The 15,068-nt window shown below is 32.2% G+C and overlaps 2 protein-coding genes across 5 annotated transcripts; both read left to right on the top strand.

The window, feature by feature from the left end:
- The first annotated feature begins 1,162 nt into the window (after positions 1-1,162).
- Positions 1,163-5,019, top strand: LOC126664285 (UDP-rhamnose/UDP-galactose transporter 6-like). 4 transcript variants are annotated; one of them, XM_050356600.2, is made up of 6 exons: positions 1,163-1,311; positions 1,559-1,738; positions 2,335-2,519; positions 2,604-2,804; positions 3,039-3,200; positions 4,421-5,019. In XM_050356600.2, the coding sequence occupies exons 2-6, from the start codon at positions 1,612-1,614 to the stop codon at positions 4,715-4,717; spliced, it is 972 nt and encodes a 323-aa protein (XP_050212557.1). In that variant the 5' UTR covers positions 1,163-1,311; positions 1,559-1,611; the 3' UTR covers positions 4,718-5,019. The 4 variants fall into 4 exon arrangements, with proteins under 4 accessions (XP_050212557.1, XP_050212559.1, XP_050212560.1 ...); XM_050356602.2 differs by lacking the exon at positions 1,163-1,311 and having other exon boundaries at positions 1,338-1,738; XM_050356603.2 differs by lacking the exon at positions 1,163-1,311 and having other exon boundaries at positions 1,631-1,738; positions 2,393-2,519.
- A 1,968-nt stretch (positions 5,020-6,987) lies between these two features.
- Positions 6,988-12,790, top strand: LOC126664287 (uncharacterized). Its single transcript, XM_050356606.2, has 3 exons — positions 6,988-7,322; positions 8,621-8,701; positions 12,074-12,790. The coding sequence occupies exons 1-3, from the start codon at positions 7,164-7,166 to the stop codon at positions 12,443-12,445; spliced, it is 612 nt and encodes a 203-aa protein (XP_050212563.1). The 5' UTR covers positions 6,988-7,163; the 3' UTR covers positions 12,446-12,790.
- Positions 12,791-15,068: the final 2,278 nt, after the last annotated feature.

The following is a 15,068-nucleotide window of genomic DNA, read 5'->3' as shown; positions in this document are numbered from 1 at the left end:
TTTAATTTTTTTTCTAAACCGTCCTAAACCGGAACCGAAACCGGAACCGTCCGGTTCCGAACCGTCATGAAACCGTCTCTTAGGCGGTTCCGGGCCGGTTCCACTTTTTCTTGAACCGTGACCCGGCGGTTCCGAACCGGAACCGCCGGGTTATGAACCGTGGCCACCTCTACACCCACCACCCCACCGTTCTCCGGCCACCACCATCCGCCGCCGCACGACCGGAATTTTTTTAGCTGTCTTTCAACGAAGAACATATATGAATTGTTTTTCGTTGAAGAACAGACATGGATCTGTTCTTCGTTGAAAAATAGACCCAGCGTTGAAGAACATATGACGTTGTTCTTCATTGAAGAACAGGACCTGAAACTGTTCTTCAACGAAGAACAGATTAAAAAAGATGGAAAAAAAAATGTCGGTCGTGGCGGCGGCGGGTGGTGGTGGCCGGAGAACGGTGGGGTGATGGGTGACGGTTAGGGTGAAGGGGTTTGATTGGATTTCATTGGGTTAGGTTTGATTGAGTTGTTTTAGATTTGGTTGGGTTGAGTTGGTTGTTTTAGGAATATTTTGGGTGTTTTAACTATTTAGGGTAGTTTGGTGACGTGGCGCAGTTAAATATTTTTTTCTCAGAATGTCAGTTGACCAAAAAATACAGCGTCAGGGGTGTTTTCGTCCTCAGGGGGTTTAACGAACGCCGCCACAAAAATCAGGAGGTTTACTGATCGTTTTTAAATATTAAGAGGTTTGTTGTAAGGTACTCTAAAAATCAGGAGCTGTAGCAGATCATTAACCTTTGAAATATGTTATTTCAATGGATGTCAAAACTAATTACATTTAAAACATAATATATATAATATGCGTATCAATAAAAAAATGTATTTTTATTTTTAAATCAATCGAAATTAGAATCATAAATTAGAACTAGCCCGTTTCCAACCGATTTGGACGGTTCCAAGCAGATTTCATCAAACGTGGAACCGTCAAATATCAGTTCCAAATCAGAATCGTGATTCAGAAACCGTGATCGCTCGTACTACATGAATGAATCGTGGAGTTTGTAACAAAATATCTTTAACATTTTAAATTGTAAAAATAAAAATTTTATAAGTACCATATCCTACTTGTGAAACGCGATTAATAAAAAAAAAAATCAAAGATGAGTGAAGTGAGGAAATACATAGGTAAACTGACACAACCGTCGTACATGTGAAAATTACCCACACATTTGCCAACTGAAGAATTACACATTTCTGTATCACAGCCACTCTCACTTACAACATTTCCAAACAACATTGTCCTGTCATTCTCACGGTACGCCTCTTTATAACTCCTCACACATAGATCTCACAGCAATCTTAGCTTTTCAATTCCTTTTTGCAAATTCTTTTGTTACCTATTACTCCTGCTTCCTTTGATTTATCTGAGATCTGTTTTGTTTTTCTGTCATGACCCATCAAATTGTTTGATTTATAGATGCCAAAGATGCCATCTTTTCAGGATTCTGTTATTTTGGGCATGATTTGAATTGAATCTTATATCTAATTTGGATTTCATGTAGATGGGATTGTGAGCTTTTGAAGTGAAGGTTTGGAGGAGAAAATTGGGTTAGAAATGGCACCAGTAGCTACTGATACGAAAGCAACAGTGGATGCAGCTGCATGGATGTTCAATGTGGTTACTTCTGTTGGCATTATTATTGTCAATAAAGCCTTAATGGCCACTTATCATTTCACCTATGGTGGGTGCCTCTTCTTTCCATTCTTCTTTGCTTTTATTTATGACCGAATTCGCAGCAACTGATCCAAAGTTCACATATTTTGATTCAAATAATGCTTTCATGAATCTTAATGCCTCAGCTTAGCTAAAAATATTGATCAATATTTCCTGTTTAAATGGGACTATGCTCCTTAAATTCTGTACAACGTTGAATCTCATATTTCTATCTGTTTTTATGTACATTCATTCATATCATTAAAGCGCAGAATAGCATTTAGATTACGAAGGCATCGATTAGAGGTAGTTAGGTAAGTCATGCATAGCTTTATTGTTGGGTCACATTGAAAAAGTGCTCCAGATTTTGCCTAATCCACAATTTAATTATGACGGGCTCATTCTCATTTCTCATGTCATGAAACATAATGCTATTGATATTTTTTTCCTCTGTCATAAATGACCACCGCTTTTCTTGTTGATATTTTTTCTTCTGTGATAAGCTAATGAAGAGAAAGATGTTATCACTTATCATTATGCTGTCATGTTTTAGTATGTACCAATTTAAGTTTAATGCTTATCATTTGTTTGTTCACATATTTTGTTACTTATGATTTTCTGCAGCTACGACACTAACTGGTTTACATTTTGCTACCACAACCTTGTTGGCTTTTGTTCTAAGGTGGCTGGGATACATCCAACCCTCTCATCTACCTATCTCAGAGCTTTTGAAATTTGTCGTGTTTGCAAACTTCTCAATTGTTGGAATGAATGTTAGTCTTATGTGGAACTCAGTGGGATTTTATCAGGTAAACTCTTCGTTGCGCTGGGATTTGTCATTGATTTCATCGTCATGCATTGAAATTTTACATCAATATGCTATCCACTGCCAGATTGCAAAGTTGACTATGATCCCTGTGTCCTGCCTTTTGGAAGTGTTGTTGGACAAGATTCGGTACTCTCGAGACACAAAGCTAAGCATATCAGTTGTTCTCTTGGGTGTTGCTGTTTGCACTGTCACAGATGTAAGCGTTAACACCAAAGGTTTCATTGCTGCTTTCATTGCCGTTTGGAGCACTTCTATGCAACAGTATGTAAGTTGTGTACTCAATAATTTCACAGCAAGTGATTATTCTATCTTAAATTGTCCGATTTAAATGTAATAGATGTGTGTATCTGTTTATTTACATATTAGTACTGTCTTTCAACTTAAAGAAGCTTTAGAAATTGTACTAATTAGCAGTGATTTAACTTATTCATTTGTTCAAAATTTTATCTTTTGATTCGTGAATCTTATCTTGTAAGTGCTTTTGATTGTTTATTTGCAGTATGTGCATTACCTTCAAAGGAAATATTCACTTAGTTCTTTCAATCTACTCGGCCATACTGCTCCAGCCCAAGCTGCATCACTGCTGGTTTTAGGTCCCTTTTTGGATTACTGGTTGACAAACAAAAAAGTCTACGATTATGCTTATAGTATAACCCCTGTGGTGAGTAACTTAATAAAATTTGATTTTTTTTTTGTTTATGTATATATCTTCTTACCTTGGTTGTTATCCTCATGGCAAGTAGATTGATTAGCTCAAACTTTGATGACTTAATTATTAAAAAATGGCACGAGGATGTGTTAAAAGTGTAGGTGCATAATGCTAGGGATTAAGGGAGGTGATTTCGAGCTCCTTAGTTTTCTTTTTTCATATCCCAAATGTCTAGCTTGCATGCTTATGACTTCATTTGTGCTTGTTACCCTGTGTTGCTCGTGAACTCCAGACCCGGCTGTAAATATAGGCTTGCAAGCCAGAAGTGAATGCATTCTGTCTGAACTTTCACAATTTAGGATGCTAAATTTGATAGTTTTCCATAGTTGTGTCTTCAGTTGTGGATTGGCTAAAATCCGATGCCGATGTTTTCTCACACAGCCTGCGAAGCAAAGAATATGCATTTTCACCAAGAAACAAAATTAAATAGTAACAAACATCCCACCTGGTTTGTATTGGTTGTAATTCCTTGCAGCCTTAGTCAAGTCTTTCTCTTAAAAGTACATTATCAGTGTTTGAAAGTTCTTTTCTTTTTCTTTCAGTTATATTCGTCTCAATATTTATGCATCAGTTTCCCTGTGAAAATATTTGAACATTTTTAATGATTTTTCATAAATGCCACACAACTATTTACTAGTCAATTTTGTAAGCTCTTAACGATGTCATTTTCTTGGATACCACTTGATGAAATGGATTGACATGCACTATTTATGAAGTAATATATATCCGTACTAGGGTTGTAACTGAGCCGAGGCAACTCCGAGTTACTCGAAATCAACTCGAGTTTGAGTTCGAGCTACTCGAGTCAACTGCCGAGTGGAGTTCTAGTATCAAGATACTTTGCTCGACAGACTCGCTAGTTTAATTGAGCTTGATTTTCAATTATTTTATCGAGTTCAAACTCCTAAAACAAAACTTGATTAAGTTAGAGTCGAGTTTTGAGTTTTGAATCAATAGTCTAGAATTTTGAATTGTAGAGTCTACCGGTGTTTCGTCTCGACTCAGCTCAATTACACCCACAATGCAGCTAACTGCATCTCTTCCATTTGGAATTTTGCCAAAAGAAACAAACTTGAATTCACAACTTGCTTTTATTGACATGCCATCCTCAGCTCTTACCTTGGTTTACATAAACTACTCGCTAATGATTCTGTCATCTTGATTTTTCACAGATGTTCATTATTTTATCATGCACCATTGCTGTCGGGACCAACCTTAGCCAGTTCATCTGCATAGGCAGGTTCACAGCCGTGTCGTTTCAGGTCCTCGGTCATATGAAGACAATCCTCGTATTGATGCTTGGTTTTACCTTCTTTGGGAGAGAAGGCCTCAATCTACACGTAGTTCTGGGAATGATAATAGCTGTAGTTGGAATGATTTGGTACGGAAATGCCTCGTCGAAGCCAGGAGGAAAAGAGCGCCGGAGCATTTCGCTACCTACACAGCAGACTGCAAAAACAACAGAATAGTTTATCAGAATCCGGTGAACATGACGGGGAGGTATAAGCATTTCAGGTAGGATACGTCAGAGCATACAAGTACAAGAGCTGCTAATTTCAGAAACTATTTGATCATTTGAGAGCAGTAAACTCAAGTTTTCGATTCTAATTTATTTCTTATTGATTCTATTATTCTCAGATTCCCCTATATTGAGTTCAATCAAGGGGAAAACGAAAGAGAGATTCATGCATAGGGTTAGGCTGCAAAACAAATTTCTTGTCAGGAATATAAGAGGTGATAATTAATATTAAAAGCATAAATTATCTTTCTATTTGAATCTATCTATTTAGAGTTTATCAGTTCTATCATAGTAAATATAAAAAAATAACATTTTCTGTATTAGAGTTATGGAAATAAAAAGAATATCTGCAGATGTTGTGCAGCATTCTTAATCAATTTACCTTGTTTTTAAAAAAATAATTAGAACAATTAATCTACCTTTCGTGGCCGCAAAATGTTGTAATATTCTCACGCTACCGTTTAAAGAAATAAGACCAGTAGTTGTTATCCATTTTTTTCACCTAGGGGTTGTTAGAATACAACCAATCTATCTTATCAAATTCATTATTTTGCATGTTGAATTTTGTCAATAATGAGAGTTTATTAATGATAATTAATCTAAACCTTTTTCGGAATGTTATAAAATAGCCTAAAATTTGATTTTTTAAATGCGGTTTTTTTGAAAAAAGTTATTATTATATGCTTCATATTTTCACTTTATATTAGCGAAGTATGTGCAATATATCTTTTTATAGGAAAAAATAAAAATGTGAAAATTGCAATTTTTTATTTTTTAGATAAAAATATATTTTTGAGCTTAAATCATATTCTTTAAAATTAACGAAAGAAATTTGGTAAAATTCTAACATTTTTTACACTACGTTATTATATTGGATGTGGTGATTAGTAGTTGATAGTGAGAAATTAACGTCCATATACATAAGGGTTATCTATAATTTAACTGAGAGTAAAGGATAAGTTGATCTTTCAATTTGTGATTCGGGCTCAAATTACTCTTTTCCATCATTTGAATTCAATTGTTTGAATTAATTAAGGATAATGTTTTTTATTTTTGGGCAAATTAAAGATAAAAATATACGTTATGAACAAATTCAGGGATCAGAATGATTCGATATTGTTCTTAACGATCTAAAAATAAAGAGTATTATCTTTAGTTGACCTAAAAATATAGTATTGTCTTGATTGATTATAATAGCTGAAAGTGAGTTATTTGACCCGAAATTATAAATTCAGCAATCAAATTGACTCTTTTCTTTGCTCATCTAAAATATTGAATATAAGAGGGTCAAGAGAGAATATAAATAAAAAAAAGTTCATTCATGAGTAACTACTGTGACATATCAATATTAGGTACGAACTCGGCCTACAAAGGTACAGAATTATACTAGAAATATAATTAGAAGTTTAAAAGCTTTAAAGATAAAAATTTATATTTCATGTGACTCTACAAACAATTTAAACAACTTAAAATTTATTTTCTCTCTGAAAAACATAGCTGCTTATAAATACGATTGTAAAAGTTTGATTGAAAAATTGATTGAAATGCACTTTGTTATCGAACCAATTAATAATTTATTTTTTATTTGTCTGTGTCATGTCAAGTGATGGAGTTCAGTTTTCGAATTTCTCCAATTTTTTTACAAATGTAACTGTTTCATATTCGATTTAATGAGATTTGATGATAAAAAAATAACCACTTATCACCGACATTAAATTAATCTTAAGAAATATTAGGAATCAAGTGCATGAAAAGTACCACTAATTAGCAATAATATGTCGAAATGGAAATTAGGTTAACCGATATTTAAATTTGTGATTCCGAATCAAATAACTAACTCTAAGCTATTTTGATCAATTAAGGACAATATTTTTTATTTTTATATTAATTAAGGACAAGATCATACAATATAAACAGATTCAGCGACTGAAATGATACAATTTTACTATCCCTAACTGACCTAGAAGTAAAAAAATTTGTCAATTGATAAAAATAAAATCAAAGTGAGTTATTTGATTCAGGATCATAAATTTAGGGACCGAGTTGACCCTTTGCTCAAAACTGTAGTTACTTACAATTAACAACACACTCATCTACGTGTCACCAAAGCTTAATCGTCATCATCAAATTTATAAATCAAACCGACGTAGTTTTAATCAGGCTAATAAACTGCATCTCACCCCTATATTACTTACCATGCATCTCCATCTTTTTGTCCTTCCCTATTAAAAAACAGAGACCCCCACAAAACACACAACACAGAAAACACTATGTTTCTCTCTATCTAATTTATTTAATAGTTTTGGAAATTAAATTGGGTGAATTAATTGTAATTATAAAAGTGTTTAAATCGGTGAAAAAAGTGAGTTTTGTTGTCGGTGTTGTTGTTTGAAGAGATGGGGAAGAAGAGAAAATCAACAGCGACGAGTCTAGACGAGGTGGATCGGACTATGTACGCGTCGTTTTGTAGCGCTGCTAATTCTTTATCACAGCTTTATACCCAGTCTATGAATCACCAGAAATTGTCCTTTCAGGCCGGTGAAAGACACGGTCTTGTAAGTTTTTAATTACCCCTCTATCCTCTGCTATTTCGTTTAAGTTTCTGTTGTTTTCTGATTTTGGATTTTGTTTTTATTGTATTGAGTATTTTAGCATGTGGGTTTTGCGGGGTTTTTGTTTTAGGTTCAAAAGTTTTTAGCTTTTTGTAAATTTTTATAATTTTTGGTGGTGCTGTTTGATTGATTCTAATGATTCGATTATCACGCTCTTTTAAATGTAACGAGTGACAGAATTGTTCAATTAATCGATGTTCAATGTGTTATATTGATAAAATAATTGGTTGTTTTATAATTTCTAGGTGTGTAAGCTTTGTTTTTTTCAGTGTTTGATAATTGGGTTAATGATTTTTAAGCTTGAAATTATGAAGAATGGAAGTATTATCTTTTAAGAACTTGTCTGTATTTGAAGTTGCTTGCCTGAGTTATTTTTGTTTGTATAATTCAGACTTTTGTGGCTGTTAAATCGAGTTTTAGACTAATGGTTGTACCGGAAGTTTTATAGAGTAATTTAATTTTGAATGATGATATGTCAGAGCAAGCTTAGTTGGAGTCTGTTGTGAGATGTTTTTGCAGAGAGTTTTATTCTTAATGATCCTAGTGTCTTAATGCAAATTTAAAGATAAACAGTCATTGGTTGTCTTTAAAGGAGAACTTGCTATTTATATAGTTAGGTGTATTAATAAATTTGTAAAATCATTTTAAATTACTCATAAATCTAAATTAATTAACATTCTAAGTTTACCTAAATCGGATCAAAATATTCTAGTGCTCAAGCTCAAATGTGCTATTACTCAAGCTTGGGTCCTGTAGCTTACAAGTAGTTTTACCTCTTTGCATTCCTTGTTCCAGCAGTGTTGCTTTGGCACAATAGGTGTATCATGTATGTTGAAGTTAAAGGGAGGTACACACATTATCCTAGACTGGAAAAAGAATTGAGAAGCAACCTTTATTTCATTCTTCTAGACATCTTGAATAGCTTTGATTCGTACATAATGTTTGACTGACTTTTTGAACTTGCACATTTCTTTTTCTAGTTCCTACCTAGCTCTCAATTGGAATATGTAGTGATTATAGGATGGATTCTAATGAGACTAAAATAGAACTTTTTCCGTAAGTACTTCGGGGTATCATATAGTTTTTATTATGGAGGTCTATTATTTAGCACTGATTCTGCTCTTTTGGTGTATTCAGCAATAAGTAGCTGTCACTTTTTGATGTGTACTATGCATTATTAGCCGCACATTTTATCTGATTCTATTTAATTTTCTGACATGCCATATTCACGTTGTTTTCAGGAAAAACTTTATCAATGGATTTGGAGACAACAAGAGGGAGGATCAAGAGTGACTACAGTTGATATACTCAATTACATTCAGGTGTGGTTATTTATTTAAATTTTTCTGTTTTTGTTCTTTTGACTTTATGTTTGGGTGGTAATTATGAGTCATAGTTGCATTACCTCATACCTTCTTCGTTTAATATCTGATGTCTGTTTTTCTGCATTTATATGTTTGTTTAAATTATTTTGACACTACACCTAGCTATGGATGTATTGATATCAAAATTAAGTTTAAAATTACACTTCTTTTAATTACATTTGTTTTTATGTAATCATAATTGCATCTTCATAGACAAAACGGGTACTTATAGCTCTTACTTGGATTATTGTTATTTTTTTATTATTAATGCAGGATTTTATGCAATTTACTCTAGGTTTAGAATTAAGGAGAACCCCGTTGGCCCGTTATATAATATCATGTGCCTAAATACAACTAAGCTTGCACTACAACATCTGAATTGTTTTCTTGTAATATGCCCACGACTATATTAATAGTACTGAAGCAAAGCATACCGTGCTGATTTTATATTCAGATATTGGCTGTTGTTTGTTATTGCGGAGCTGATTATGCATGTATTGGGTTGATTATCATCTTTGCCTGAAAAATGCAGTGTAGCGTGATTTACTGATTCAGAATTTTAAGTATTGAGCGAGCTTGTGCCATTGTTTATCTAACAACACATGTAATGATTCCAAGTATTTTCTGTGACTGGAAACATTGAAAAGGTAGGTCATCGTGATTTTACATTCAGTTTAAGTAGGTATTGCATGTTTTCCCATTCTATGATTCTAGAATATAGAGGGCATAAGGAGGTGTGCGTTGACTACATGAAAGTTTTTAGAGGAATTTACATAGGATATATTGTTTTAAAAAAACATTTTTACACTCATTTGTTGGGTCTTGATGACTCTTGCATTTGTACACCTTTTTTTTTGCATTTTTTACGTTTTATTAGCTATTTTCATTGTGTTGTTTGTTCTTTTCAATGTTTTGTTGTGTTTTTCATATTATGGCTCTTATTTCTGATCACCTTGACATTTTTTTATTTCTTACTTTTATTTTTTTATCTCTTAAAATAATATTGAAAATAATTGATTCTTTATAAGATAAATGTTAAAATAATTAAATTTAACATGACAATCCTTAGAATAATATTATTTAAAATTATATTCTTTTTGAGACTCTTATGCTTAGGTACTTATTCGATTTATATTGATGTTTGTCTTCTATAGTGTTCTTATATATTTGTCTTTAGTTTTTATTTTTGTGACGTGACAAATACCATATAAGTGAATTTTAAATAAAACTTTTACAAATTTAATTTTAAAAAATTAATTGATTGATACTTTTTAATTATTAAATAGAAAAAATTTTCTTTTTTATAGCGATATGTCAAGACACTTGTTCTTTTTCTTTGAACACTTACATTTTACAATGAATAAGTTGTCATTTTAAGTTTTTATTATTTAATCTTTCAACATCATTTATTTTTATAGGAGTTTATGTGAATAACAAATAATAAAATATATTTAGCTATGAAACTTCTAAAATAAATTGCTACTTTCATGAAAGTTTCATCCTTTAACCTTTCTAGAAATATTATTTATATGATAATTTTTTCATTAATTAAATAGCATATGTAATACTGTTAAACACTATTATCAAAATCGTGTGATTCACAATTCGAATCTTATGATTCGATTCGGTTCACCCCCAAATTGATTCAAATCTTTGAGTGAATTGCATAAATTATTCAAAAAATGTCTTTTCATATACCATAATTTTAAAGAGAAAACAAGTAGAGTTTAATAATGGAAAGAATTTTAAAGTGCTTATCACTTACTTTCTTAAATTAAAATAACCCTTTCAAAAACAACACTAAACCTAGAGCTTTTAAATTTATAATTTAGATAATATAATAAAAACACGTTAAAATAATAGAATTTGTTAAGCACTTTTGCTAAAATTATTTTAATTAATCGTGTTAAGACTTAAGACTTTTATGTGTTAAATAATTAAATAGTTTAAATTTTAGAAATATATAAATTTTTATATATAATTTATGCAAGTATGATACTTTTTAAATAATATTAGAAATATAAACTGAATCTTACGATTCACAAATCTAGCATTTTGACCCTCGATTCACTAATCAAGCATTTCGATTCTCGTTTGAATCTTGATTTGACAACTATGCTGTTAAACAAATTAGAGGATTAGATATATAATAGAACTCTTATCTATGGTATGGACATATGTTCAGAATATTCAAATATTATATTAATATTACTCTCTTCATCTGAAAAGAAGTCCTCCACTATTTCATTATGGAATGTCCCAAATTATTAGCATGCTTTTTAAAATTTGATGTATTAGAATTTTTTTCTTTAATTCCTCTTATTAATTTTCAAATGATGTTACAACCTTCAAATAGCAATTGTTAATATATAAATGTAAAATTAAAAAATAATTTTTTTCCGTAAATTGACTGTAAAGTCAAATATGATATTTATTATGGGATAGAAAATTTATTATTACTTAAGGGGTATTTGTTAACTATTATATTGGAGATTGAAGTTAAAACATCACACTGATGAGGACAAAAGAGGCTTGTTTGTCTAATTTCATACATATACACATTTGATTCTGGAGGTTATAGAAACTTTCAGTAAAAAATGACAATAGAACCTTGTAGTCCAAGAAACTTTATAATTTAGATTTATGAGCTGTAGGGGGGAAGTGCATAGGGAGGTGAAATTAGCAGCTAAAAGACGTAAAAATGTATTTTTTTAGTGTTAGGCGTAAAAATATTAATACCTTCATGAATAGAGGAATTTGTGTAGAAGACCCAAGTTTTATAGTTTACATCACGCTTAAATCTGTTTAAGTACTCTATGCAAGTGATGAAGAAAGATTATGACATTCTTTTGTAGTTTTTATTCTCTTAACGTTTCAAGAAGTAACAAATAAGTGATTCTAACAACGTGTATATGGACTGTATTTACAAGATATATAAAAAGGGAAATATAGATGTAGAAATAAGTTTTTGCTGATGGATAACTAGAATTGGGGGCAGACAGATGTCGGGGAAATGATCAGCGGCTAATTTTCTATGAGAAGGCTATTTCTACTGTTACCACAAAAACGTAGATATACAGTGCTTTACACACTTGTCGAGATCAGATGGAATTTACTGTATCGCAAAAATACACGATTGAAAAATGATTTTTTGCTAATAGTAAACTGGCTGTGAGTAGGCTTTGTTGATTACAACTTGAGCCATCTACTAGTGTTGGCTTCATTTTTGTTTTACTTTTTATTTCTTTCAGATAGTGAAATTCACATTCGTGTAGTTGTACTCATAGACGACCTTAATTTAAATCTGAAATTGTGGAATGCTTTGTGCAGAATGAGGTAGACTATAGTGGAGAAGAGCCACCAGCGTCGCCTAGAGCGCCACAGCACAATCAGAATTCACAGCCTATTCAAATCACAAATTCCAGCTTCCTTTCATCAGGGTCGTCTGGTCCAGTATCCGCAGGCCAGGTTGTCCGCTCTGAACAATGTGATCAACCCCCAAAAAATTCAGTGTTCTCAAATGCGTTGTCAAGCCCCATTCGGAGGAGCCTCCAGAACTATCACATTGCACAGGGAGGTTATTATGCAACTGGTGGTCCACCATCCGGAAATGGACACCGCAGTAATGATGCCAGCTTTGTTCAGAACCAGAATCGGGATCCCAATCCTCCAAGTTCCAACGATTCTTCAATGGACATCTAATTTAAGCAGGTGTTAAGAAGCTGTATGGTATGCTGTAGGTAGACGAATTGGATGGGGTTTGCAGTTTCATTATCTTACTGTTTAGGCACATGGAAATGGTTACTTCATACAAGAATAATGGCGCTACGCTGTTGACTTGTATGAGTGTGTGGAGAAGAATAGCTAATCGTGTGAATTCTCTTGGGGATGAAAAATGGCATATGATGGGCACCATAACCTGTTAGTTTTATATCATTTATCGTCTTTTGAATGCTTAAGTTGCATCTTTAATGTCATGTAAAGCTTGTGGTTGAATCGACTTTGCAACTTATTAAATGGTAATATTTGTTACATTTAATCTTGAAATTTGACCAGGCGTGTTCTTGTTCTTTAGAACAATTTATCTAACTTTGTAAATTCATTGCCCACCTGCCTTATATGGTGCTGTGCTATACAGACTAGCTGTAAATTTGCTTTCATTAATATGATTTCTTGAAGAATTCTATATTGTTTGCGTATCTCTTAGGAACTGGGGCAGCCCGATGGTTTCGAATTGTGGCAAGATACTTATGTGAGTTCTTGAAACTAAAACAATGATTGGTGATTAAGCAGTAGCAGACATGTGGCCGCTTGTTTTGCAAGTAGAAGAGGCATTATTGATGGGTCCAGACCAGAGCATGGCAATCTCACATGCACCATTCTTTTTTGCATTTGGCTTGACTATCACACAGTGTTTGTTTGGGAATCCCAAGCAATGTGTTACGCTATATCAAGAATTTAAGTTTCACTTTAAGTTGATAAATTATTATGAAAAACAGTGTTCTGCTTAACCATGCCACTATGCTAGAGTAGTGAGGCTATTCATTCAAAATAAATATCTTCATCCTATTTTTCTTCTCCTTATGGAACCGAAGGTCTTTGGAACTGATTGATGTTCCTTTCTTTATGTAAGTTTCAATACAAAACCCCTTGGCTCCTAACCACCTTCACATATCAACGCTATTTTGCTTATAAGACCCCACAGGTTTCTTTTTGGCCAAAGCTCATATGTTGTATTGTATATCATTTTAGAGCAGTGGCAGAACCAGAAAATGAAGGAAGATGAAGCGGAAAAGGTAAAAAAACTGTTGATGATAATAGAAGGAGCGGAATAAGACGATAAAAAGAAAAAAATGAAATCAAACGAGATGCAAAGACGATCAATAACTGACAGTTAGAAAGCGGCCGTCTATCCTATTCTTTAGTTTCTCCTAGAAAAAGTGGCTAAACATAAATGTATTTCGACTAATGTGGTTAAAAATTTTCATTTAATTTGGTTGATTCAGTTAAAAAAAAGTTGGTTAGTTGAAAGATGGAAAGATTTATTCCACAAACATTAGCTTAAAAAACAATTAAAACAAGCATTGCATCTCTAACAAAGGCATAAATTTTAGATCATGCTTTAATGTTTTATAGGATCTGTAGGTTCACAAAAACTAGTAAAGCTGTGCCTTTTTCTTTCACTTTAGGCGCTCATTTATCTTCAACCACGACATCTAATAAACTGTGAAAAAAATGACATTCGGTGTTGGTAGTGACCCAACATCTAAAAAATGGTTATTAGTAATGAATTTGTCGCAGTTACTTTATCATCTGAACTTTTCTCATTCAAAGGAAATTGAAGCTTAATGCCATCATTTCTATGGCCCCAAAATAAGAAGGGACATTGTCCTTTTCATTATTAATATTAAACAACACCTAGAACCTAAATCTTTCAAATTTTAATGAAATTTATATCAAAGTATTTTTTTATATTAAATAAATTGTAAATATGATTGAAGATAAAGCTCGAAATATAAGCATTTAGAGAGGATGAACGAAGACACCTTCATTTGTAGAAAAAGGAAGTATGTTTCTCAGCAGCCTAATAAAGCTAGACATTTTATGTCCATATTCACTCATATTTTTAATTTATTTTTGAAAGACAAATTGCAATGCTTCTTTTTCTCTTATCACCAATTTTTATTACTGAGTGAAATTGAGATAGTAGTTGACCAAATTTTTGAAACTAAAACAAAAATTTAAGATGAACTAAAGATTATTGTTTCATTATTTACATCGAAACAAATGCGTATTAGCAATGAAGCTATTATGTTCTACTTGTCGAAGATGAAAAATCGGAGAAAATATATTAAAATATACTTACATTCATTTATTGATTTTTATAAACAAACTGTTATTAGGTTATGCTTTTTTAGTTTAGAAGTGTATTAAATTTTTATTATTTTATTTAAATTTGGACCCGTAAATAAAAGACAAACGAAAAAACAAAATCTCAACTCAGATTATTTATAAGCATGATTATAATGGCAGACTTTGATCAACTTACGAAGTGGCGTATAAGCTTATTACAGTTTTTTATATTTACGTAGTCTCATTTTGTATGAAATGAAATGCATTTGATGTTTCACGTAAATACAGTATCTCACACCCATGATTCACTCATTTTACACGAGTTTGATTTCTTTCTTAAATATGCATTAAATTATTAGCATAAATTAATAAAAATATTAAGACTTAATCACTAAAAGTTCCTCATCTTGTCAACCATTTTAATTTTTTTATCACAAACTTTTAAAAACGTCAATTTCTTCATAATATCGAT

Source organism: Mercurialis annua, linkage group LG1-X (assembly GCF_937616625.2).
Source record: "Mercurialis annua linkage group LG1-X, ddMerAnnu1.2, whole genome shotgun sequence".
Taxonomy (NCBI): domain Eukaryota; kingdom Viridiplantae; phylum Streptophyta; class Magnoliopsida; order Malpighiales; family Euphorbiaceae; genus Mercurialis; species Mercurialis annua.
This window is presented reverse-complemented; position numbering and strand designations above follow the sequence as displayed.